This window comes from Actinia tenebrosa, unplaced genomic scaffold (assembly GCF_029948245.1).
Source record: "Actinia tenebrosa isolate PJP-AT-01 unplaced genomic scaffold, QUT_ActTen_1.0 PGA_scaffold5__44_contigs__length_20552954, whole genome shotgun sequence".
NCBI classification, from domain to species: Eukaryota; Metazoa; Cnidaria; class Anthozoa; order Actiniaria; family Actiniidae; genus Actinia; species Actinia tenebrosa.
The window spans coordinates 10,868,573-10,895,324 of record NW_028292582.1 but is presented as its reverse complement, the minus strand read 5'-3'; the positions used below and the strand labels follow the sequence as shown (position 1 = coordinate 10,895,324).

The 26,752-nt window shown below is 37.2% G+C and overlaps 3 protein-coding genes and 1 long non-coding RNA gene across 4 annotated transcripts; 3 read left to right on the top strand and 1 right to left on the bottom strand.

Moving 5' to 3' along the window:
* The first annotated feature begins 78 nt into the window (after positions 1 to 78).
* On the top strand, positions 79 to 5,593 carry LOC116302291 (uncharacterized). Its single transcript, XM_089038473.1, has 5 exons — positions 79 to 845; positions 1,286 to 1,468; positions 1,949 to 3,010; positions 3,780 to 4,064; positions 4,712 to 5,593. The coding sequence occupies exons 1-5, from the start codon at positions 344 to 346 to the stop codon at positions 5,173 to 5,175; spliced, it is 2,496 nt and encodes an 831-aa protein (XP_088894599.1). The 5' UTR covers positions 79 to 343; the 3' UTR covers positions 5,176 to 5,593.
* LOC116302294 (uncharacterized) lies at positions 3,786 to 21,496 on the bottom strand. The gene is made up of 4 exons (XR_004197845.2): positions 21,322 to 21,496; positions 18,137 to 18,300; positions 4,771 to 5,528; positions 3,786 to 3,861 (listed from the first exon to the last, which is right to left on the bottom strand). It is a non-coding gene; the product is annotated as an uncharacterized LOC116302294 (long non-coding RNA).
* Positions 11,000 to 15,719, top strand: LOC116302300 (patched domain-containing protein 3). Its single transcript, XM_031711571.2, has 5 exons — positions 11,000 to 11,025; positions 11,506 to 13,507; positions 13,838 to 14,189; positions 14,397 to 14,560; positions 15,513 to 15,719. The coding sequence occupies exons 1-5, from the start codon at positions 11,000 to 11,002 to the stop codon at positions 15,717 to 15,719; spliced, it is 2,751 nt and encodes a 916-aa protein (XP_031567431.2).
* On the top strand, positions 16,991 to 26,502 carry LOC116302292 (importin subunit alpha-7). Its single transcript, XM_031711561.2, has 13 exons — positions 16,991 to 17,238; positions 17,342 to 17,422; positions 19,011 to 19,107; positions 19,834 to 19,925; positions 20,175 to 20,306; positions 20,840 to 20,928; positions 21,076 to 21,175; positions 21,829 to 21,992; positions 22,374 to 22,452; positions 22,584 to 22,709; positions 23,208 to 23,335; positions 23,795 to 23,970; positions 24,526 to 26,502. Exons 1-13 carry the CDS (start codon positions 17,116 to 17,118, stop codon positions 24,717 to 24,719), a joined length of 1,581 nt encoding a protein of 526 aa, XP_031567421.1. The 5' UTR covers positions 16,991 to 17,115; the 3' UTR covers positions 24,720 to 26,502.
* The last annotated feature ends 250 nt before the right edge of the window (positions 26,503 to 26,752 follow it).

The following is a 26,752-nucleotide window of genomic DNA, read 5'->3' as shown; positions in this document are numbered from 1 at the left end:
TGACTTTTGCTGTAGTTAAGAGAATCAAGCTATTGATCAGCAAGAATTTTGGGAGAATTGAGTTGTCGATCAGCAGTGTTATCTCCTTGGAAATGCAAACAAGGTGAGAGTGAAAAAGTATTCAAATTTTTGAAAAAATTAAGAAGCTATTTTTCGAAGGAGATTTAGACTAATATTGAGAGAGATGATTTGTGAGGGTGTAATTGAAGTTTTGTATAATTTCAATAGACATCGGTGATGGTTTAGCTAATTTTTAATGCAAATATTTACTTGGTCATGATTCTGGATTCATGTCGTAATATTGACAAGAAGACAAAATTCAGCCAGAAAAAGAGCAGTCAACATGGGGAACGGATCTTCTTCTGCGAGACCAACAAATACTGTAACAGTCCAGCCGTCGTCTTTGAACCAGACAAACTTTTGTGCAGCTCCTTCAAGTTATGGTTCAACACCCGTTGAAAATAACTCTGTCTCTAGTGGTAATGGAAGTATTCCGTCAAACCATCTTGATTCTAATGGTTACAGAAATTTTCAACAACAAGGAAACTTGAGTTCTTTGAAAGATGTTGTAGAGATAGACGACTCAATTGAGAGTGCAGTTGCGCCTCATACCAGTTTTGGATATAACAATTTGTGTGACATGGAAGAGACGACAAGTCAAAGGAACTCAAAAAGCAAACACAAAAAGAATAAGAAAGGCAAGAATTTGAGCAGTGTCGATGAAAGACCAGCAGATACAAACGATGAGATAATTTTTGAAGTTTATCGTTCACATGATAATGGAGTGGAATACACTGTTATCAACAACGATGGTGTAAGATTTTACCTAGATTCTTGGACTACAGGTAATGGTATATTTTCTTTCTCCCTCCTTTCATTCCTCTCCACTTTCAAGGGCTGATCCAGCCAAAATTTTAGGGGGGGGGCTATTTGAGCTTGGGGGGGGGGGGGGGGGCTAATTGAGTTTCTTCCATCAACACAGCAGAAAACAATAAAAAAAGCATCTAATTCTTCAGTTTTGTTTTGTTTTTTTTCTACTGAAGGGGGGCTTCAGTCCCTCTTTGCCCCACCCCCCCCTCCCCCTGGATCCACCTTTGACTTTACAAACATCCTAAGAGGCACCTTTTATGTTTGTGAAACCAGACACCTGAGTCAGGGACTGAGTTGCTTGAACAGAGGGATCAGAAGAGGGGTAGGGATAGGGTCTAAGGAGGGTAATATTGTGCACAGTGTACACCACCCATGCTATTACCTTATTTTGAAATTACCTTTTTTACAAACTTAGGTGAATGGCAGCCATTTCCAGATGAATGGCTTAACCACGGCTATCTTGAGAGACAGAGTAGAGTAAATAATAATGGTCCTGAAGGCTGCATTTCTACTAGTGATGTAATGATTGACAATGCAGTGCCTGGTGTTGGCATGGTTGACGATGAACGTATGGGTGTTATAAATCATCCTCTCAAAGGTACATGAGGGCTTCCAGGGTTTAAATGATGTCTGCCCAGAATCGGAACTCGTCCTGTCAAATCTTTGCATTGCCGGGATCATTTCGGCCAGTAACATTATTAAGCCAGAAACGAAGTATGACGGAGTTAAAACTAATTTGGCCATGAACAGTCATCATGACTGCCAACTTACCGGCCGTTATTTTAAGAAAACCATTTTAAGCCCAGGCTTCTATCGATAGCAGTGCCCCTTAGGTCATTGAAAGTTACTAGTATGAACGAAGTATGATGGAGTTAAACTAATTTGGCCATGAACAGTCATCATGACCGCCAACTTACTGGCCGTTATTTTAAGAAAACCATTTTAAGCCCAGGCTTCTATCGATAGCAGTGCGCCTTACGTCATTGAAAGTTACTAGTATGAACATGGAGGGGATAATGCAAGGTCAAAACTGAGAAATTCATTTAATGCTGACCTTATGCTGTCTTTCATTTTTAAGGTGAATTAATAACTTACATGATGGATGAACAAAAGCATGTTAACTGCATTTTCGACGCATCATCTGGAGCATGGTTGAAACTACCACTCTCATGGGAACTTCACTCTCCATCTATTGCTGCTACCATCTCACATATCCAAGACACTCTACAAGACTGGAGAGACCAGCGTGAAATACTAGGAATGCTTCGGCAGTGCAATTACAATGTGGATGAGACAATTACAACATATCTTACACTACTTGAAAATGACTCGACATGGAGGGAAGGTCACAACAGTACATTTCTCAAAGCATCATTGAAAAACAAGAACGAGATACAGTCCCTAAGAAGTAGGATCTCTGACCTTGAAAACATTATAAGATCTAAAGATAATGAAATTGTGGAGAGTCAACAAAGAGAAAAGGAGTTGGAAGAAAAGTTGAGCTATTCAGAGACATTGATAAATTCATTAAAGAACCAGATGAAAGCAAGTCAGAGAGAGCTTGATCGAGTACAACAAGACCTAAAGAATAGGCTAAACGTAAGAACTCCTTCACCAAAAATTGTTCATTCTCCTCCAAAGAAAACAAAAATCTCAACAAAAACAGTATTTCTTGTAACGAAAAGCATAAAATCTTTAGCAAGCTGCACACAACAACTAAAGAGTTACTTTTTTTATGAATCAAATAACTTTCAAACGTTGCTCAAAAGGGCATTAAACGGGGTTGAAAAATTGAATTCACTAAATCAAAATAGTGAGAACGAAGTGGTAGAGTTAAGAAGGCTTTACAACAAAGAAGCTCTCCATCGCAAACTCCTTTATAACAAACTACAAGAATTGCAAGGAAATATAAGAGTCTTTTGTCGCTGTAGATTTGATCCTGAAGCTGGAGATATAGCTGTTAAATTCCCATCAAACCAAGAAATCCAGGCAATGTCACAAATTGGGGAGAAGACGTTTCTGTTTGATCGTGTCTTTGACACTAGTAGCAGTCAGCAAGAGGTCTTTGATGACACACTGCCCCTCATTACGTCATGTGTGGATGGATATAATGTTTGTATAATGGCATATGGTCAAACAGGTAAGTTAGCTAGGTTTTTAATGACAACTTCTTATCAGTGTAAGATATTTTAACTAACTTCTAATATATACTGCCTCTCACCACTGTGGTCGTTGGGTTCAATCCTCAAACCTGCCATCTCATATATGTTCAAACATGTTGCTTCTGATATGGTTTATTCTCTCCTGTGCTTCAAGAGTTGCTTCAATATGAAAATTCTGCTCTATGCAATGATTATAAAGAAGATGTTATTTTTTCAACATAGCTAAATCCTCCTAAGGCTTTTAATGTTTACACAGTACAGGACAAAATTTTAACCATCCAAAACGTTGTATGTTTTTAATTTTTAACCCAGGGGGGGGGGTACTCCCATACATGGACTATACGGGCGGGGATGATACACTGAATATAGCATGATTTTTCGAGCTTCTTGTCATAAACAGGGTTTGCCATTTCACTAAAGTTCCAAGTTCTTCCTGAGCTTCCTGTCATATTCAGGGTTTCTACTTTTGTATTGACCGAAACTGGTTATTATGGTCATAAAAAAACGATACGCGAGATGACATGATAATTGAAACAGGAACTCAGTGCAATAAATTATATCTTTTGTCATAAACAGGGTCTACAAATTTGAGTTTTTTTGTCATAAACAGGGTACCCCTTTCAGAATCCCAGCGGAACACCCCTACCCAAATTCTGGCAGAATACCCCCCCGGGATTTTTAAATGGTTAAAAATTTGTCCTGTACCATGTAAACTGTGTAAAAACTTACTGAGAATTACCACAACAGGTTCAGGAAAGACATACACCATGATGGGTACAGTCTCTAATCCTGGTGTCAACATGCGATCCATCCAGCAGCTCTTTCACATCTGCAAAGAACGACAGAACATTGAATACACTTTAACTGTATCCATGTTGGAAGTGTACAATGAAACCTTACGGGACCTTCTTGCTGACGGCAACAGACCACCCCAGCTGAACATCCTAATGAAGGGCAAGTCTGTGGTAGTGAATGATTTGACAGAAATACAGGTCAATACTGAAGGATCTATCAGCAAAATAATGGCAAAAGGTATAATACCTAAATTGTGTAATCTTAGATTATATCCATACCTCCCCACAAAAGGGGTATAGAATTTCCAAGGGGTGGGGAGGGTCTGAGGAGGGTATATTGTGTAGTTCCAGAAAATATACATACCTCCCCCACAGAGGGGGATTGGAATTTCCAAGGGGTGGGAAGGGTCTGAGGAGCATATATTGTGTAGTTTCAGAAAACATCCATACCTCCCCCACAGAGGGGGATTGGAATTTCCAAGGGGTGGGGAGGGTCTGAGGAGCGTATATTGTGTAATTCCAGAAAATACCCTACCTCAAAGCTCCACATAAGCAAATTATCATATAGAGGGTATTAGCTGGAGGCAGATAGAGCGGATGCAATTAAACTGTGAAATAAAAACAAACTAAATACATACTAATAGTATCTATGTGACTAATAGTTCCTGTTACTCAACCAGAACATTTATTAAACAAAAGACACAAATGGTCTCTTGTGTATTTGTCTTTGTATGATGAATGTTCTGGTTGAGTGATAGCAACTATTAGTCACTAAATAGATACTATTAGTTAGTATTTAGTTTGTTTTTATTTCACAGTTTAATTGCATCCGCTCTAGCTTCATTTGTATGAGTTTAATCTTCAATGTATTTTCTTTTTATGTAGGTAATGCTAATCGTTCTGTTGGAGAAACAAAAATGAACACCAACAGCTCAAGGTCTCACCTGGTCTTGATCCTCAACATCAAGGGCGTTGACCAAATTTCAAACTCCATATCACATGGAACGCTCACCCTTGTTGATCTAGCTGGCTCTGAAAGAATTTCCAAAACAGAAGCAACTGGACAAAGACTCCTCGAAGCTGCTGCCATAAATAAATCTCTGTCAGCTCTTGGTCAGGTTTTCACGGCACTGAGAACAAACGCCATGCATGTACCCTACAGGAATTCTAAGCTTACACAGTTGCTGCAAGCGTCACTAGGGGGGGATGGAAAGGCATGTTTGTTTGTGAATGTAAGCCCTGCAGAGTCTAACTTAGCAGAAACTTTGAGTACTTTAAACTTTGGTTCTGCAGCAAAGCAGGTTCAACTTGGCAAAGCCACACAAAACATTAAGAAGCTACGCAACTAGTACTGAAATAAATATCTGGGCCCAGTTGTACTAAGGGTGGATTTGCTATGCAATGGATACATCTTATTCAGTGGATCATATCAACTTATTAGATAACTGCAATGTTTTATCCTTATAAAATCTGTAGTCTTATCCTTATGAAAATCTGAATTTCAAATGTAAGCTTTATTTAAATAACATGTTTCTATAATGTCACACCTGCTAAGAAAGAGCTGTAAAGATTGGCCAAAACGAGCAATATTTTTCATTGTCAACTCGTTCTATTGTTTTGCTTATATCGTTCTCATTCTTTTGTATTCAACCAGTTGGGTTAGATCTTCTTAGAGCTGCAACCTTGCTTCATATTTATTATCCTGAAATTTTAAAAAATAACTCTATTTATTTTTTTGGAATAAAAAGATTTAATTTGTTTTCTAAATGGGCTCCCTGTGTTCCAATACCCCTCCCCTGTGATTTTTACATTCTCATTTATTTAATCTTATACTAATTCACAACAGAGTTAATCTATTTTTTAGTTATTAACTCTGTTCACAATCTGTGACTTTCCGGCTATGAGAAATCGCACGCAATATAAAAATACACGGGTCATTTCAAGTCACGTTGACTGTTTGCCAATGTCACGTTTTTGTCACGTTGTCAACGAAACCACTACACGTGAAACTCTGAAATCTTTGTATCTCCAAAAAAAATTCAGAAAAACATACATTTTGGTTGAAATACCCTAAATATTTCTTGGATTTTATTCTAACTTTTTAGTTAAACATCTCTTAGAGATTTATTTTTGATATTATCATATTTAGATTTCATTTTGCTTGGCGAACAAGACTCAAAATTTTAAACATTTGCTAAAAAGTGGAACGCGGGAACGGTACGGCGGAACCACCGGAATAAATAGAGAGGTTAAGCTTCTCGTTTACGGCAAACGTGAAATGTCAGTTGACCATTAAAAAATTCTTTAAAATTAGTGAAAAGGAATCGCAATAATCTCCAGAATATGTGTCTTTGTCGGGAAGGCTTGCAAAAAATAAAGTGAATTGTAGGGAAACGATGAAAACGTGGTCACGTTTGCAGTTTGCGGGAAGAAAAAACGAGAATCTTAATCTGCCTAATATCAGAAACAGTGCGGATCGGAACGATTAAAAAAAAAGATGAATGAATAAAAATAAGAGAGGGAAAGGAAACCATTTAGATTAAATGAAGGACGAAGGTTGAAGAGCTAAAGATCAGTTGAGTGCAGGATTCGTGATAGTATGCTAGTAGGTTTATGCTAAATCTCATTACATTTTGGGAATCCTTGACGCGTCGTGCTTTTCCTGAACCCTTCTCGAGTGTTCTGCCAAGCGATCAATTGTCTTTCTCTGCTCTCCCTCTTTGGCGATTCTAGGCACGGAAAATGGGAGAACCGCCGGAGGGGGAGATTGTTGCGAACTGAGTTAAAGAGGAAGCATCCGTTGCTCGTAATTTTCGCCTTTTCTTGTACCATTTGTGATATGTAGGGTTTTAAAGTTGATCTCAAACAAAAAAGTCATCTTTATGATATAAATAGTGGTTGAAATAATTGGTTTAACTGCATTAATGAGCTACGAAATTCAAATAGTAATAATAACGATCAGTCTCGCCGAATTAACGAAAGAGATTTTTACAAAACGATAGAATGTCCTTTACGATTAATTTTCATTTTCAATTACACTTTATTTGTCAGTTAAAAGAAAACTATTCTACCTTGCTTGATTTTACTATACAATCCCATAGCTAGAGATGACATATACAAGAGGGCATATTACGTGGTATTGCATGAAAAATCAGAGAACCTGCGTTAAATCTTAATTTAATTATTTTTATTCTGAAAATTAGATTACAATTGAGGACATTTAAAAAGCTGAAACGCATGAAAATACATGAAGCGAGATTGCTTTTTGTCCTGTAAATAAAACTCATATAAATAAAAACTATTTTCAATCTTTTCGCTCTGGTATTCAAATAGAATTTATTGTCTGTCGTTTAGCGATTCGTGCGATATCTGTTTTCTCGTTGGTGAAATTCTATGGAATAGTGGAAGGGTAAAAGGTTCCTCTAGTCGTTCTGGAGCTTGTTTCGGTATTCGTTACGGTGCATGGCTCTGGTAATGTTCTGGTCATTCCGATGTTCCTGTTCCAGTGTTCCAGATTTCCGTAGATGGAAATAATTGAGGTCGCTACTTTATCATTTCATTTAAAATTAAAACAAACCTCAATGTTTTTCCCCAGAAAAAGGGTTAACTTTGATGTTTATTTGTACTATTTACGTCAACCGGCAAGTTCGTTAGTTGAGGTTTTGCTTTTTCGTTATGTTTTGGTTTGGCTGGTAATAAAGACATCAAATGATTTACCAAAACTGAGTCATAAACGCTTGTACGAAGCGAGTCCTCGTTCTCTGATATTTCGACCTCTCTTCCTCCGCAAGGACAGCAATCGAAGCTGTCTAGAACCAGTTTTCCTATGCGTAGTTGTGAACGAATAACAGTACAGTAACTTGAATTATTATCGTTCTTGCCTTTAGTAAGTATCTCGCCATTTTGTCTTTTTCGAGAACTACGTTGTGGTTTTCCAAACGGTGTCACACTGTTATAATCCTGCAACGCTGTGAAAAACTCATCTAAGTCCATATATTCTTGGGAATCGTTTGGATTTTGATTTTCGACTTCCATATTTCCTTATATCATCCCGACTCAGTAACTGAATAATGTTGGCACCAAAATCTCAGCAAAACCAAGAGATGGCTAAAGGTTTCCATCAAGAATAAACCGAGGAACGTTCACATCATGAATGTCTTTTTCGACAAATAATTCTCAAGTCTGTATCATCTTTCGATGAGACAAATATTTGCTACAAAAATACGAGCACCAAGTTTTTATATGATCGTGAATCAGCCTGATCGTGAATGATTTTCTCCGTCGAACTCTTCAGTGATTGGTTGTTTGTGTAAAATCTGGAATGGAATGAGGAAGAAGATCCTTGTATCCCTCTACTGGAAAATGTGATCTCCGCATCACGAGGCTTAATGGTCTAACAACGCCTTTTCAAGATAGATTAATGCGTATCAATTTTATTTTAATATATACTATAAGGGCATCTTAGTGCTAATGTATGATGTATGTATAGAGAGAATAAGAGAAAAATATTTTTCTCTTATTTTCTCTATTTCATTACGCACACCGAATGCATAATTTATTACTACTATACTATGATGTATGTATGTTAATGTTATGTAATAATTTTTCCCCGAAAATGGATATCTCTAACAGACTTCTATCGCTCTGTTTTTTCTTTAATTTTTTTCTTTCCTTTTCGCCTTCGTTTTGGCTTTAGTTTTCGTTTTATTTCATTATAATTTTCAAATTTATTATTGAGCTACTGAAAAGAACTCGTTAGAAGATTTTTTTCAGTCATACTATCCTTCTCTCTAGCTCCCTCTTTTTCTGCTTTTCTTTTTTCTTTTTTTCCAATTTCTTTTCTAAAAATAAGCAATTATTTACGATAGAAATTAAGTAGGTCGTATGGCATTAGAGAGTTTTAGATTTACGTTCACGGCAAACGTGAAACGTCAGTTGATCAGTAAAAAATTATTTCAAATAGCTGAGAAGGAATCGCAAAAAAGTCCAAGTAGCAGAAAAACAAAAGAATATTTGCGCTTGGTGAGAAGGTTTGTAAAAGGTAAAGTAAAATACACGAAAACTATGAAAACGTGGTCACGTTTGCCGTTTGCGGGGAGAAAAAAAGTCAATCTAAAACTCTCTAGTTACTATACAAAGGCTCCCTGTTGTCTCGATTGTATCCATCAATTTTTTATGAGAAAAAACTGGTTTTTATTACAATATAGGACCAAGATATATGTATCAGTCCTTAGCAACCGGAAGTGCTCGCAAACTAAAATGTAACAAACTTGCTTTTGCATATTCTTAATAAATAATTATGATCGTTAATTGTAATGCAGCTTCTAGCCTTCTTAGCAAACATAGTCACTGGCTACAGTCGTAAGTATAAAAACATTATTCAATATGTATGCCTTTTTTACTAAACGAAGGGTCTAGTATCTAGTTTGTGATAAATCTCTCGTTGTACGCGCTAGCTTTACCACTATGTTCATAACTATCAAACCGTTCTGAATTTATTTTTAAGTGGAGTGTTTGAATGGAAACTCGAAAAATATTAGTCTTCATATATAGGCTCGGCGATTAAATCACAGAATAAACATCGATCTTCTAACCGAGTAAAGAAGTAAAGAAAAAGTAAAGAGAGAACTCAGTTTGAAATATTTGAGATTGGTAAATCTAAGTCAAAAATATAAAATACAGTCGACTCATTGTAGAGAACTAGTGGAACAATTAAAGGAAGATCTAGTGAGCAATGGCGTACCGCATGCCTCTCACCGCTGTGGTCCGGGTTCGAGCCCCGACTCAGACTGGATCATATTTGAGTTGAGTTTGTTTGAAGTCGGTTGTTCTCGAGGCCACGAGAGTGTTTCTCAAGGCTCTTCGGTTTCCTCCTTCCGTAAAAATCAAGATGTAAGTTGAGTGTTGTATATTCTTGTAAATATAGAATGTAGTGGTGGTGCGAACCTCACAGAGGGAAGTGAAAGTTCTTTTCCCTAGTCCCGGCGCTGTCTTCATAATTCAAACTTCTCAACCAGCATTCGAGCGCGCTTCGCATCCTTTACCCTAAATACCGTTTCCTGTTCACCAAATTTGCTTTTATGACAAATGTTATTATACTTTTGCCAAAATAAATTTACCGGTAATGATCCAGAAAGATTAGAAAAAGAAAATCTTTTTTGTCTTTTTATTTTTGTTCACTGTACATGTCTGGACAAAACAAAGCCGCAAAAGACCTTTTTACTGGACTAGGATTGCGTGCACGTCCAAATCTAGATAGATCACGGAAGAACAATTCTAATTCTAATTTTCCGTCTTTAAAAGTAAAATTAATCCTGGTATAGAGTAAGCTGAGCGCAAATGTTGAGTTTTTTCCTGATTCTCATCCCACAAATGGAAGAAAAAGTTATAAAAAATATATTGCTATCTACACAAGAGAGATCCGTATGAGTGCAAACAATATATCTATGAAATAGTACTCACCAGTTAGTTAAAAAAATAGCACCAATGAAACAATTGAAAACAAAAGAAATAGATGTGTTTCGGGCTATTTAGGCTCTAGTGCTATTTCACGGATTTATGGTTTGCCTCTAGCATTGTTTTTCCACATAATTTTGACTCGTATACATTCACTATAGACCATTAGTGCAAAACAGATATTTACTGGCTCGATAACGGAGTCGTTGTACACCATTATTTCATAGTCTAGGCTATTGTCAGTTATGTTTTGTTTGATTCCTTTGTCTTAAGATCTCTCTAATGGCTTTTAAATCCAGTACACACAAGGCTATTAGTGTTAGTTTTGCTTTCATAACTTTTCTTATTCCCTATGGATCCTAACTGTTAAAAGCCAAGGCATGTTTATCGAATTTATTGATGAGCAATTTTTGCTTGTCCTAAGCTAGGATATCTGAGAAATAGGCCTCTGTCAACCCACAATATTTTATCGTTTGCAGACCAACTAAATGCAGGAAATTGTTGCTAAGACAACGAAGAAGACTAACGTTGAAAGCCAAGCTGCGAAAGACCGTCAAAATCAGTGCCAAGCAAAGGGGAAAAAAATTTAGCTTAACGTCTTATTTGTTAGTTTATTGTTACCAAAAAAAACAAACAAACACAGGAAATTCTTGGAAGAAACTTGAACGCTAAAAGCTGCCAAAAACCTTAAAATCCCCAAGCAAGGAAAATAGTTCAATGGAGACAGAATCAACAAATACTGGGTAGGTAAAGCTTAAAAACTATGCTTCATTGAGTCCTTCTACAAAACGATGAAAAAATCCTAATTTTTTTTCGACTGCAAACTCTTCGACGGTTTGTCGTAGATATACGCGTTGTCAAAATGTATACCAGCTATTTCAAAGACTGTTGTCGCGGTTAGAGACTCCGAAATCTGAGAACGAGTACGCACGCTAAGAAATTCAGTTGAAATATGTTCACAGGCGAATATACTAGGTCTCCTTTTAGATTGGAATACGAAGCATAACCTATTTATTCACAAAAGTCATATTCTCAGATCGCAGATTTTAGATTTCGTACCGACAACTTTTTTTGGAAAAGGTGTTAATAGATTTATGTGCGATAGAACAAAGTAAGCCCAATGGTTCATGCATGCAATCTATATTATCCCATTGAGACGAAGAAATTTCCTACTCTGGTTCCTAAATATAAAACAACAAAAAGTATCGTTTTTCTATTTCCAGGGAGTCGACAAAGCCGTCCACCTGTGGGGCCTGCTGTCACAAATGCAACGCATGTCCAGCGATAGTTCATCGTTTGTTTGAAAAAGCTTTTGGCTGGCTGGGCAAGACAGTAGCTAAACATCCATGGCCAACGATATTAATATGTCTCGTCGTCGTGGGGGTATGCAGCGTTGGATTTATGTACCTCCAAAGCGAGAATCGGGTCGAGAAACTTTACGTTCCTCCCGGAAGCACCTCTGTTAAAGATCTCGTTAAAGCCAGTCAGTTTTTCAAACAGATGAACGCGAGAACTGAAACAGTAATTTTTGTCCCTCGTTCTGCCGCAAAGAACATTATTTCAAGGGATTGTCTTCTCGAGATCCTTAATTTACACAACGCAGTCATCTCCCTAAAAAGTTTCGAGAAATTTTGCATCAAGAATACAATAACTGAGGGTCAAGCGAAGTGTGTTTATATTAACCCCCTTGAGATATTTAATTTCGAAGAAGACAGCTTGTATACTGTTTCTAGTAAGATTGGAGCGGCTTATTACTCGCGAGGACAACTTATGGCAAACGGTAGACCCGTGTACATGAATTTTGGACTTATGTTTGCAAATCCAGTTCTGAAGAACCAAACGCTTCAAAGCGCAGATGCAGTGCAAGTACAATACTACATAAGTGACGAGGAGGAAGATTATGAAGCAATTGTAGAGTGGGAAGAAACGTTTATCAAGAAAGTTATGGAACTTAAAACAGGTTTAACGTACACTGAGATGTATTACTCCGCGGAGCGAAGCTTAAGCGATGCGACATCTGAGAGCACTGGCTCTGACATCACTCTCATCAGCATCACCTTCACTCTGATGATCACATTCGCTTGTACCATCTTGTTGAAGTTCCGTAATCCCTTGACAGGGCACGCGTTGCTAGGCAACCTCGGGATTCTTGCAGTTGGGCTCGGGATCCTCGCGGGACTCGGGCTCGCAATGTTTGTGCAGACCCCATTTATAAGTATTGTTGGTGTTCTACCGTTTCTCATTCTGGGTATTGGCATTGACGATGTCTTTATAATCATTGATGAGCTAGATCGTTTAGACTACACCAACTTGAACGTCTTGACAACCGTTAAGGTTGTCATGTCCCACTCCGGTGCGACCATCACCATGACAACGCTGACTGACCTCGTTGCCTTTGCGGTCAGTACCTCGACCCAGTTTCCCTCGATCCGATACTTCTGTACATACGCCGCCTTGACCATTACATTTTCCTACCTTATGATTATAACATTCTTCGTGGCTTTTTTGAGCTTTGATGTCAGGAGGATCAAAGCAGGACGGAGAGACTTTCTTCCTATTTGTCGCGCTCCTCCGGCAAAGGAAGGTAGTCCAGCTTGGACGCGACCTTCGCAGGCAATTTCCAGCAAAATTATGAAAAAGTGGGCCGAAATATTAATGTTGCCAGCTGTACGCGCAGTTGTGGTGGTACTTTCCCTGGGTCTTCTCGGAGTTAGTGTTTATTACGGTTTAAAAATCAGCGAGAATTTCGACAGGCGTCTCCTGGCGAAAAAGGGCGCGCAAATCATCGACTTCCTGGACACCCAAGATCGATATTTTGAAGAAGCGATTCCAGTTAGTTTGGTCATTAGTACAAGAATCAACTACGAAGACAGCGATGTACAATCAGGAATTCTCAAACTCTCTAAAATTGCAACGGATAATACGTATTATATGAACAGAACGCTTTCTTGGATGGAGTCTTTGAGATCGTTCGCAAAGTCAAGTGGATTTAATGTTACTGGTTCTAGTTTTCTGCCCACCTTGAAGGTCTTTCTTGGGGTTCCTGCTTATGCGCATTTCAGACAAGACGTTATTTTTTCAGATGATAACACGACTATTTTAGCGTCTCGTGTTCTGTGTTACATGAAGCCAAGCACTAGTTCGATTGTCCAGAAAGATGCTATGCTGACCATTAGAAGTGACCTAACTGCAGGCTCAGATTTGCCTGTTTATCCGATTTCTAAGGTACGCCTCAATGACTTTTAAGGAGTTGTGGAATCAAGCGCAATGCGATTGCGATGCAACACGTGAGTGCGCTGAAGTAAAAAGTAACGCAACAGAACAAAACCTGTGGTGCATATAATGCAGTTTAGTGCATTCCACTGACGTTAATGTCACGCAATACGTCCTCGCATGTAATGCTAGCAACACCAGGTTGGCAACCCAATGCTAGGTGATGCATGCCATGCGCGTTATGCAACCTTCTGACGTAAATCGGTAACGCAAGCTAACGTGATCATATGATGTCAAGCAATATTGTTTAATCGACTTATCAGTTTTGTGGTTTTTCAATAGGTTTACATTTATCTCGAGCAGTACGCCATCACCAAATCAGAGACAACTCGTAATATTGCTGTCGCCGGCGTGACAGTCTTCGTCATCACCTTACCATTCCTACTCAGCCTCACCGCTTCCTTGATCATCTTTTTCGGGTTTGGCGCCTTGATTTTCGAACTCTTTGCTCTCATGTACTTGTGGGATGTTTCTCTAAACATGATTTCGACTATTAACCTCGTCATGGCTATTGGTTTCTCTGTGGATTACAGTGCGCACATTGCGCATGCGTATGTATTGTCCAGTGAGCGTCGACCTGAAGATCGAGCCATTCAGGCGCTAAGTACCATGGGTGCTAGTGTATTAATGGGAGGTACGTCTTTCCTTACATTTCATTTTTTTTCACATCTTTTGCGTTTCATTTGCATTTATTTCTTTCTACATTTAAAAAATAGTCGTTGAATGAGTTAATTCCGTGGAGCATGAAGTCTCATTTTGGATTCGCCAAGAATCCCAAGATTCTGGACGAATTTGACTTAAGGAAGATTTTAAAATGATTTTTTCAATCTTATTATTCCAGGCACAAGTACCTTTATAGGAATGATCGTGACGGCGTTTGCATCCTCACAGATTTTCATCATATTCTTCAAGATGTTTTTTGGCATCGTAGTGCTTGGTTTGCTTCACGGTCTCTGTTTCCTACCTGTCTATTTGTCCCTTCTCTGTCGGTGGGCTCCAATAAAGGTATGTGGATATTCATATAACATGCACACTCATATATAGAGCAGTTTTCGCATGACTGTGAAAAGCTCACGGCACGAACACGTTCTTGACACGGCTAGGGATACGCCAGACCAATCACATTGCTCGAGAATTCACTCTCCATCCAATCAAATACCCGGAACACGGCATAAACACGGCGCAATCACGGTCACGCCAAAGTCGCGGCACTTTCAGACCAATCACATTGCGCGATCAGCCAATTAAAATTCTAGAAAACATCACGGTCACGCCAAAGTCACGGCACTTTCAGACCAATCACATTGCGCGATCAGCCAATTAAAATTCTAGAAAACATCACGGTCACGGCACGGCACTGAGCTTTTCACAGTCATACGAAAACTGCACTATGTGCAAATGAATGGTTGTTTGTGGTCACCATGTCATCCATCTAAAACGATACTGCGTAAGTTCACAGAACTTGCGCAGAAACTAAACACGTGACAAGCTCAAGTTTTGTTTAATAATTAGATACTCAGTACAATACTGCGCAGGCTCGCCGACCATGCGCAACAATAGAACTTACTCATATCTTAGAACCTAATATTTGCGCTCCAAAGACGGTACTGTGTAGGCCCTTAGAACATGCGCAGTAGATTCTTCAGCCTTCGTTACTTTAAATCAGCACCAACTAGACAAACGTTCCTGGAGCGAGTTCCTTAAACCGTACTTTCTTGACGATCATGCGCAACAATAGGACATACTCATATCTTAGAACCTGATATTTTTGCGCTCCAAAGACGGTACTGCGCAGGCCCTTAGAACATGCGCAGTAGATTTTTGAGCCTTCGTTACCTTAAATCAGCACCAACTAGACAAACGTTCCTGGAGCGAGTTCCTTAAACCGTACTTTTTTGATAAAAATATTTTTATACAAAAATTTTTTTGAATATTTTTCTTGTGCGTGTTTTTTTAGAATAAAAAGAATAACAATAATGGTTCGTTCAAGAATGGAGCAGTTGGTACTGACGGCCAAACTTATGATCCCAGTACAAAACTAAAGGTCTTTACACCAGAGAAACCCGTCCACGGCAGAATAGAACCGATCTTTTTATCTTCTAAGTCCCAGGCCTCTTGGGATCATGAATCCTCAAACATAAATGCTGAACTCGACCACAGGTAGCCCATGAGAAGTAATATTTGTCCTGCCATTTAGTCAAAGAGTACGAAAGTGCACTGGCTGTAAATCAACTTTCAAAATCTTTTTTGCCGAGCCTCAAATTTCACAAAATTCAAATCAGTAAGAGAGAAGGTATTATTTGACTGAACACAACAAATGCTTAGCATGGGTTGCCTGTGTCTTTAATAGGTTTAAGTCACGTATTAGTTTCGATGGGGTAAGCCCTTTCAATACAAGCTAGTAATATGCTCGACCTTACCTCATCAACTTTTTTTTACTAGTATATAATAAGAGACGGTGTCAGAATTCGCAAATTATGAAAGTTGATAAAATTGCGAACTTTTTTTTACTAGTATATAATATGATACGGTATCAGAATTCGCAAATTATGAAAGTTGATAAAATTGCGAACTTTTTTTTACTAGTATATAATATGATACGGTATCAGAATTCGCAAACTATGAAAGTTGATAAAATTGCGAACTTTTTTTTACTAGTATATAATATAATTTTAAATGAATTTAATACGGTATCAAGAAAATTGCGAACTTTTTTTTATTAGTACTGTTAAAGAAAATTGCAAAATTCGCAAATATGTTAATTCCCCGCGTCGTTTACGTGAAAACTCCCGTGCGCTTTACGACTGAGTGTGTCACTGTCACTGACCTATTCTCTTTAACTTTGGACTAGCCATTATAATTATTTTGTGTGTTTTATAGTCGCGTTAGAGAGCTTATCTGCAGCGCGCAGACTTAGGATGCTTTCTAATTACACACGCAAAATCGTAACGTCGCGACGAAGTAGGTTTTGGCTGACGTCAATCAAGGCGTTTCCTTGACATTCCATATGAACTTGACATTGAAAACTTTCTGTTTCCAATGAACCTAAAAAACCCTATTTTGTTAGGGAGCGGGCAAGTCGTACGATTTTTAAAAGTGTGATAACTAATAAAACCTATATATTGTAAGATAAGGTATAGCAATAAATATTTTTGATCTTTTGAGAAAATCTTTCAGAATAAAGAATAAAGTTCGTGCTCTTTACAGTATTTTAACCAAAGCTAAACTGATATTTTTTGATCATACAAAGAAACTTTCATGATATATCTAGCGCTTGCAAAGCGCTTTAATAATTTAAATGAAAAGAAAGAAAAAGAAAAGTCCAAACATCCCAAAATTCATTCCTGTGCAAGCCGTCACGTACTTCACCCGGGTTGCAAAGTGCATGCCATAATAGGGGTTACCCGCTGATCAGGTATAAATAGTGTGGTGAGCCTGCAGTGCATGGTTTTTGCTGAGATCCACATCGATCAATCGTTCTACTGGCTGCAAAAAAGGCCTTCTGATCTGGGCCTCTTTGCTCACAATCTTAAAGGCACAAAGCCTTCTGTTTCCTCACAATGGCATCCAAAGGCAATCCTCGGATTAAAGCCTACAAAAACAAGGCTTTAGACACGTCGGAAATGCGACGAAGACGAGAAGAGGAAGGAGTACAGCTTCGGAAAGCTAAACGCGAAGAACAGGTCAGCAAAAGAACGTGTGTTCTTCTGAATGTCATTTCAATATCGATCGAACATGTTAACTCTCTTAACTCTATCTCACCACTTCTGCATTTTTTATCCTCAGATGTTCAAGAGAAGAAACGTTGATGTAAAAGAAGGTCTGCAGACCACAGAGCTGGAGAGCTTATTAACGACTGATTGGCAGGTATTGAGCTGGTTGACTAAAAAAATTCTCAGAATTAAGGAAGTTGTACTTTCTTTTAATGCCTTATGAAAGATATCAGGAATCGAGCGTTTTTTTATTGACTAAACTACCTTATGAATCAAATCTCATTCAATTATTAGGTCTTGTATTAAGTTGTATTGTCTTCGTTTTGTACATTACGTATTTTTACTGAAATTTATTCCCAAGTCTTTGAAACCGACCAACTCTGAAGAAACTTCCAAAGTTTATACACACAAAATAAGGCGATTCCAAAGCATTTAAACTAAAAAAAACATATTTCTTACTTAGTTTTTTTGTCGTTTTTATGACCTATTTCTATGACTATATTTTTAATATCTTATGCACAATCTATCATTGTTTCTGGTGGCATACTTAATTTTTATAAACATTTTGGAAATCGTACCTCAACCATAGATAATGCGTTCATTAATTTTGGCTAAAATCTTTTTCTTTCTTTAGAAAATTCAGCAACAACAATTCCATGTAGTTGTAATAGGAATTTAGCAGAATAGCTCTTCAAAAAATAATACACAATTGTCATAATTTGGAGTAATATAGTACAAAAATATTCCGTACTTTTTTTTAATAAGTTTATTAAGCTTGAATTAATTATTAGTTGAGTTTTCTTGTTGTGTTAGTAATTCTTAAATTTGTGAGTTTAGGACCTGCCTTTGCATGTTTTTTAAACCTCACCTTTTATTGCTGTCTTTCACACACTGTTGTGGTTGTGGTTTGATATTTAGACCTGTCATCCTGTTTTCGTAGAGGGCTATTCTCTGGTTTTCCTCCCAGCACTTTCTTTTGGGTCGACTGTAGCTGGCCTACTATGCCGTAGCGGTTTCACCGTACCAATTTCCCTGACATCACAAACAACAAAGACCTAATCGGCTAACGTGTTGCTATGTACGTTACCACCCAATTCAAACCTTTTGGAAATAGAAGCGTTTGTCTCTACAAATTCAACTGTGAAACCAAAATATAAAGAACAATAAAACTTACTCCCATGTGGTTTGAATTGGGTGGAAACGTTTATAGCAACACGTTTACCGATTAGGTCTATTGTGAAAGTTCATTATATGGATTAAAAATTGAATGAAATGACAATTATTGTTTCTCATTGGCTATTAAAAGAAAGTTGAACAGAAAAGTCAATGCTTAAAATAACAGTCTCACATCGGACAATGTCTGCCCAGAATTGGAACTTGTACATGTCTGGTCAAGCCTTTGCCTTGCCAGTTATTTTGACCAGTAACCTTGAGCCACAAATGAGGAATGACTGAACTAAAGCTATTTTGGCTGATCATCATGACTGAGGACTGATCGACCATTTTTTAAGCCCTGATTCACCACTCCATAACAAGGGTTCACTGGTTAAACACAAATCAACAACTAATCTCTTTCAAGTGACTGACCAGTTGTGAAAGCTCTAATAAAAGGTTTTGCAGTAATTTGTTTCTACATAATATAAGCATCCAACCTCTTTAGCAGCATCTTCATAATTCCCCAAAGGTGCATAGCTGCCAAATAGAAGTTCAACTATATTTTGTTCTGTGGTTTTGTATTTCAGGGACCATTCTTCCAAGATATGGTAGCGGCAATATTTTCAGGGGATAGTGAAAAGGAGTTAGCAGCAACACAGCGCTTCAGAAAAATATTGTCAAAAGGTGGTTATTTTTATTCTTAATATTTGCTTCCTATAAAATAAATAGTTAGTAATATGTATATTTAATTGTAAATAGAGTGCAAACAATATAACCGTGAAACTTTAGTAATACTAAATAGCACAATTTCCTGCAAATTCCATTGTTTTCTATTGTTTAATTAGCACTATTTTGTACTATTTAGTAATTAGTGTTTCATGGATATATTGTTTGCACTCTAACCGTGAAACTTTAGTAATACTAAATAGCACAATTTCATGCAAATTCCATTGTTTTCTATTGTTTAATTAGCACTATTTTGTACTATTTAGTAATTAGTGTTTCACGGATTAATTGTTTGCACTCTATGATTATTTTTTAAAATATATTAATCGTAAAAAATATGCAAAATAAATTTGAGTTAAGTTGAATTAGAGAAATGTATATACCATAGTCAGGCATTATTAGGTATATTTCTTTGAATCTAAAATATTTTCTTTTTTTTCCTGAGCGAGATTTTTTTCTTTTTCTTATATATTTACTTTTTATTACAACATGTATAATTCTTACTTGAAAATAATACATAAAAATTTCAAAAAAAAAAAACCGAAAGAAAAGAGGAAAAAAAAAAGGTTATTTTTTCTTTACAGAGGGTTGTCTAATTTACAATGCTAATATATTTTTTAATTTATATATTTAAACTATATTTTTAGATATCACTATTTCATCGCAACATATTTTCTATTTCAGAACCAAATCCTCCAATTGATGGCGTAATAAAATGTGGAGTTATACCAAAATTTGTAGAATTTCTTCAGAGAGAAGATAATAGTAGTTTACAGGTTTGTGAAAAGGATTTGAATAACAAACATTTGTTTTCGTTAATAATTATTACACTGATCAAGACAGAAGTAATGAATGAATGGGTAATAGACTACATCGTTAATCAAATAAATAGAAAATGACAGTAAGCGGATGAAAAACCAATCTTGGAAAATGCTACTATCTCAAGAAAGAGAGAAAGAGAGTCACAGATTTTATCATAATGACCTTATTCTGGCTGTTAAAGTATTGTCCAATAATCTCTTTAGTTTGAGGCTGCATGGGCTTTAACAAATGTTGCGTCAGGAACATCGTTACAAACAAGGGAGACGGTCAACTCTGGTGCTGTGCCATGTTTTATCAAATTACTCGAATCAAGTCATGAAGATGTACAGGAACAGGTAAAATACAGTCTAAAATACTGTTGCTCAGGGTTAGAACATTATATATTGTATCGAATATTCAAGTGTTCCAGTAAACATCTGTGGAATTTCAAAATGTTTGTGTTGCTGAGGTTGAGCATTCCTTTACTTTACTGTTATTTGTGAATATTTAGACACTGATACGAGGCTAACCCTGAGTAAATGAGTCTGTAATCAAGAAACACAACAGTATTTTATGAATGTTTAGGACTACTCTTTCCAGTACACCGAGTAGTTGTGATCTTTTTGTATTGCCTTCATAGAGTCCGTTATGTTAACCGCGAGTGTATTTCAAATCATCCACATGATGCTGTTGTACTACATGGACAAGTTTTTTACACCCTGTGATGAAAACTTTGTTCACGTGGTATAAAAAATACCTGTACAACATTGGCACTTGCCGTTAACATAACAGACGCTACCAAGGTGACAAAAAAACTGTCTACTTGGAAGAGTAGTAATCAGCCTGCCATTTCACATAATTAATACGAATCAAATTTATTGTTTTACAGGCTGTTTGGGCATTAGGGAATATTGCAGGAGACAGTGCTGACTGTCGGGATTATGTACTTAATTGTAATGTCCTGCTTCCATTTTTAAAGTAAGCAAATCCTTGGTCATCAGCAGATTAAGTTGTCTGATAGATCTCTTTGGTGTTAAGTTGTTTTTCATGTTTTCAAACCATTGATTAGTAGCAATCATAACAGGAGCACTATGTTTTGTGCTTATTTCTTATTTATTTCTACAGTCTTCTAACGAAATCTGCCAGACTATCAATGACAAGAAACCTAGTGTGGGCGTTATCTAATCTCTGTCGTGGCAGACATCCACCTCCAGATTTTGCAAAGGTAACCATGGATACGTTTTTTTTTATTGGGAAGGGGAGGGAGGAATGATTTTTTGACATAAGTAGAGGTTGACTCACAGGAAGGAATCATGCTAACATGTCACCCTGGGGAATGGATGTTGGTGTAGTGTTAGTACACTCTCTCACCTCTAGGGTCTTGGATTTGGTTTGTAGACTCGGCATCAAATGTGAGTAGAGTTTATTGGGTCTTTTCCTTGATTCAAGAGTTTTTCATTAGGTTCTTCAAAGTTCCTCCCTCTGCAAGACCTAACAAGCTAAATTCAAATTAGATGCATGAGGTATCCATACTTTTGACTTTGATCAGCCTAGAGGTTGTTTCTTAGTTCGATCTCTGAGTTAGCCATGCCCTGACTTAATTAGATCAGCCCAGAGGTTGTTTCAGGGTTCAATCTGTGAGTTAGCCATGCCCTGACTTTGATCAGCCCAGAGGTTGTTTCAGGGTTTGATCTGTGAGTTAGCCATGCCCTGACTTAGATCAGCCCAAAGGTTGTTTCAGGGTTCTATCTGTGAGTTAGCCGTAACCAGACTTAGATCAGCCTAGAGGTTGTTGCAATAAAATTTTGATGTTTGAAGGTTAAAATACCTGATAAAAACTGCAAAATAAAATTTTTATTTCATTTTCATTTTCACCAGGTATCTCCATGTTTACCGATTCTTAGTAGATTACTGTATAGTTCAGATCCAGATTGTCTCGCCGATACATGCTGGGCTTTGTCATACTTATCTGATGGACCAAATGAAAAAATACAAGCAGTTATTGACTCTGGTGTCTGTAGAAGACTAGTAGAATTATTAATGTAAGTACATTTGTTTGTCGTTTAGTATGAATATTTTCTGGAACTAAACAATATACAGACCCTCCCCCCCTCCCTTGGAAATTCCAATCCCCCTCTGTGGGGGAGGTAAGGATATTTTCTGGAACTACACAATATATCCTCTTCAGACCCGCCCCATCCCTTGGAAATTCCAATTCTCCTCTGTTGGGGAGGTATGGAATATTATAGAACTACACAATATACCCTCTTCAGACCCGCCCCATCCCTTGGAAATTCCAATCCCCTTCTGTAAAGGAGGTATGAGTATTTTCTTGAACTACTCATAATGCCCTCCTCAGACCCTCCCCACCCCTAGTTTTGACCTTTTCATGGTAGCATATTTTTGCATGTTCTTATTTGCAGGCACAATCAGAATAATGTAGTGTCTGCAGCTCTTAGAGCAGTTGGGAATATCGTAACAGGTGATGATGTGCAAACACAGGTAAGATATCAGTGATGGTGTTCAGTATCTTATCTATATCCTATCCTATCTTAAGGACTACTACAACACAGTCATCATCGTCATCTTCATTACCATCATCTATCATTTCTAATATTATAATGCGTTTCCAGGTTATCTTAAATTGCAATGTGTTGCCTAGTCTTCTACATCTGCTGGGTAGTGCGAAAGAAAGCATCAGAAAAGAGGCATGTTGGACGGTATCAAACATCACAGCTGGAAACAGACTTCAGATCCAAGTAATCATTAGTTTTCTTTTCAAACCTTAGTTTCCATTTTTTAAAGTTTTGACATTGTGGAAACATAAACAGTTATGAAAACCTTTGAATGCCACAGAAGTCAAATGTTTATTTTGAACCTATGTAATAGACCTCCTTGGCTCGGTGTAATATTGTCCCATTCCAGAACACGTGTCATTCTCTTGAGAATAATATCCTTTGTTTGAGTCGTATCAATATTCATGCATCTTCTCATGCGCAACCGAGCGAAAACCTCAAACAAAGAAATAATACTCTAGGGAATAACACATGGTCTGAAATGGGAAAACATTACGTAAGAGCCGAGAAGGTCTATTAAGTCCTTATGGTAAAACTTTCTAGCCAAATTGAGTAATCATTGCAGGTATTGTTTCACAGCATCAATAACATTTGAAATGTTACATCCATTCGATATTTCAAATTATTTGACGCTAATTCTAAATTACTTTCTTATTTTATAACTGTTGTTTTTGTTTTTAGGCAGTCATTGATGCTAACATCATTCCAATGCTGATAGAAATTCTAAATAAAGCTGAATTCAAGACGAGGAAGGAAGCAGCATGGGCTGTCGCCAATGCAACATCTGGGGGAACACCTGAACAAATAAGGTACAGTGACATAACTTCTAAGCTGGTTGATTTAAGTAATACTTGGTGTTATGATTTATTATGATAGTAATATAATAATTATGCTGTTCTTGATTACGGGCAGGCAATGGCGATGATGATTGGCTACGACATTTGTATAAATTGGAAGTTATAGGGTGTGGCTTGCCAATCAAACCATCCATCCCATCCATCTATCCATCCATCCCATCCATCCATCCCATCTCATCCATCCATCCATCCATCCCATCCATCCATCCCAATCTATTCTATAGACCTCTTAACCTTAGGCGTAATGTTTCCCATTTCAGACCATGTGTCATTCCCCTGAGTATCATTTCTTTTGAATCTTATTCTCAAGAGAATGACATGTGGTCTGAAATTGTAAAACATTATGACCAACGTTAAGAGGTCTATTATTAAGTTAGGTCTATCATAACTAACTTGGTTCGTCATTTGCAGGTATATTGTTAGTCAAGGTGCAATCCGCCCATTATGTGACCTGTTAACTGTGTTCAATCCCAAGATCGTCCAGGTGGGATTAAATGCTTTGGATAATATTCTTAAGATTGGACAGACCGACTCCAAAGAGAATGGAACACCAAATCCTTTTGCTATAATGGTTGAAGAAGCATATGGTGAGTGTTGAATGATTTGGTAATAGTAAACAATCTGCACCGTACAGTAAGTGGTCGGTAAGTGATCAGTAAGTGGTTGGCACTGTCCACTGTACCGTTCGGTGCAGATATTACTGAATGATTCTGAAGTATAAGTATCATGTATTCTAGGGTCTCAATAGTCAGGGATTGAACCAAAGGGTGAATAGAAAAGCAGGAAAGCCTTTGTAGTGGTATAATATATGCTAATATATACACTAGATTCAAAATTGTTATTGGGTTCAAAATGTTAAATCATTGAAGGGTTTTTTGGGCAGTTGATGTCCTCAGCTACTCCTTGTGTTCCTAAGCTTGCTTCTCTAATACTCTACAGCTCCCAGCTTGTTTATATCACGGTACAGAAACGTGTGCAGGTTTTATGTCCCTTAAATATACATCATTACTGCACCTCCATATTAAAACATCTTATAATGAACTATCATCAAGCTTATCCAGACCTAGAGTGGTTTATTTTGACTCTTTATCTTACACTTAAAAATCACATCATTAATTTGACCGATATTTATTTTTCCAAAGGTTTGGACAAGATAGAATTCCTGCAAGGACATGACAATGAAGAAATATATAGAAAAGCATTTGAAATAATTGAAAATTACTTTGGAGCTGATGACGAAGATGAAAAACTTGCCCCTGTCACAGATCCTAGTTCTGAGCAATACCAGTTTGGAGGAAATAACATTGAAATGCCTCAACAAGGATTTCAATTCTAGCTTTTTTCATCAAGATTGTGATAAATAAAACTTGTGGAGTGTGGATGTCATAAACGAGAGAAGAGTGAGTCTACAGCTTCTTGACAGAGTGGTTGAATATCTCCAATATTTCCTTCAAAGGAGACAGAAGTGGAAAGCAAAAAAAAGACCTTTTTCGGCTAAAAAATATTCACACTTAATAATGACAGAATAATTTTTGAGAGTGGTTGTGAGTGGACTTCAATGATTATAAAATGGTGGACTGGTTTCTTCAAAAAAACTCTCATTATGAAAGGATATGGTTGTCCTTTCGCATCTCAAGAACACGTGATAGGATCATAGAACATATTTAAAAACTCTACTTGAAATCTGCTCAAATAGATTTCTAATACGACAACAAGACAGTATTATACAGAAGACACAGAAAACTCAAGTGGAATCATGTGGAAACAAATCGTAGGATGGAGTCACCCAGTGGAATCAGTAAAATGTTCTTACAAAAGTCAAACTTTCTGAACTAAAAATAGTGGCAAATAGTTGACAGCAGTACTCATCAAGTGAACCAGATCTTCTGCTATTAACATTGCTGCTAGAGACTGCTAATGAGATAACACAAAATCTCTACTATCTTACTGTGTTTCCATGGCATATTGGTTTACTGTGCTATATGCTATACTGTGAACACTTCAAAAAGGTTTTGACATCTTAACAACTTTTTGACAACCTCTAATCCTGCTCTTGATGGCAAACCAATTAGGTATCTGTGCTTCAACAAGATGTTTCAATTTGTTACATAGAGGTACGAAGTCCATGCACCTTTTGAAACATCAAAGTGAAGCATCTACCTCCTTGGTTAGTGGTAAATAGCATGAATAAAAGTTGTTAAGCAGTCAAAACCTTTTTGAAATGTTCATGATGTGGTTCATAACACAGTAATAGCTTCAGAAAAAGAGGAGAGCTCCTTACTCCCTACTGTCAGGACCTTTGCAATGGACTACTTCGATGTTACAGCAGCCATCTTGGATTGCAAGGCATTACGGGGCATTCAGGGGGCAAACAAAGTTTTGTTACAGTAATGATGTCGATTGATATTAACAGCTAACCATTAGACAACACAACAAAATATAAATTAAGACCACACCTTGATCACCTTTACCCATAAAAGAAAGTAAAGCACAAGAAACCTGTGGCAAGATAGCCGCTGTATCATCGAAGCAGTCCATTGTCCTATGGTAAAAGTTGTAAATTATTTACTTGGGTTGATAATTAGACTTTATCTGTTTGTATTATTCACAGCACTTATTTTAAAAGAAAATAACAAAAATCACCAATTATCTAATGAAGAAAAAAGGGTCCATTTTTGCTGGGGCACACTTTTCATTACTTGGCTGAGCCCATGGTCCTTTATAAGTAGGGTCCTTTTTTCTGCAAAAAGACTCATTAATAAATTAATTTTGAGAGAAAATGCAGAAGGTTACTGATCATTCTATTACAGCCATTCTCAATCACAAGCCCTCTAGCGATTGTTTTTGGTTGCGACAAAGAAGGTTTTGGTTGATGTCAATCAAAAGGCGTTTCCATAACATTGTAGGAAAACACAAAGCTTTATGGGCACGTGCATATAGAATGTCATGGAAACGCCTTGATTGATGTCCACCAAAAGCTTTGCTGTGACAGAAACAATCGTTAGAGGGCATGTGTGATTGAGAATGGCTGTAATCACATCAAAACTAGAATAATAATTGTTACTGAGCATCGTATAAAGAATGATAATAAAAAACAGCAGATAAATGATGATACAAAAGTTTTGTCTCTGATTTAAATTTAAAATTGGCGGACATTTCTACCTTTGGCATCACAGGCTATTGAATCATAGGGTATGAGGGCAAAAGGACTAATGGTTTTAATAAAAAACCAAGTAGTCGGTCAAATATAGATGCAAACAAGTTTTGATTTAAAGTTAAAATTTTCATGTTTTGGTTCTCAAAGCCGGCACTTACTGCTTCTCATAGGCTATGACTTATAGCCTAGTAGTAATCAAAACGCAGCATTGA

What these genes read in the sequence shown, in the direction of transcription:
- LOC116302291 (XM_089038473.1), top strand. Translation starts at nt 344, where the DNA reads ATGGGGAACGGATCTTCTTCTGCGAGACCAACAAATACTGTAACAGTC. An exon ending in TATAAATCATCCTCTCAAAG is followed by an intron (nt 1,469 to 1,948) that starts GTACATGAGGGC and finishes TTCATTTTTAAG; the next exon opens with GTGAATTAATAACTTACATG. An exon ending in AATGGCATATGGTCAAACAG is followed by an intron (nt 3,011 to 3,779) that starts GTAAGTTAGCTA and finishes TTACCACAACAG; the next exon opens with GTTCAGGAAAGACATACACC.
- LOC116302300 (XM_031711571.2), top strand. Translation starts at nt 11,000, where the DNA reads ATGGAGACAGAATCAACAAATACTGG. An exon ending in ACAGAATCAACAAATACTGG is followed by an intron (nt 11,026 to 11,505) that starts GTAGGTAAAGCT and finishes TTCTATTTCCAG; the next exon opens with GGAGTCGACAAAGCCGTCCA. An exon ending in CTGTTTATCCGATTTCTAAG is followed by an intron (nt 13,508 to 13,837) that starts GTACGCCTCAAT and finishes GTTTTTCAATAG; the next exon opens with GTTTACATTTATCTCGAGCA.
- LOC116302292 (XM_031711561.2), top strand. Translation starts at nt 17,116, where the DNA reads ATGGCATCCAAAGGCAATCCTCGGATTAAAGCCTACAAAAACAAGGCT. An exon ending in AAGCTAAACGCGAAGAACAG is followed by an intron (nt 17,239 to 17,341) that starts GTCAGCAAAAGA and finishes TTTTATCCTCAG; the next exon opens with ATGTTCAAGAGAAGAAACGT. An exon ending in AAGATAATAGTAGTTTACAG is followed by an intron (nt 19,926 to 20,174) that starts GTTTGTGAAAAG and finishes TAATCTCTTTAG; the next exon opens with TTTGAGGCTGCATGGGCTTT.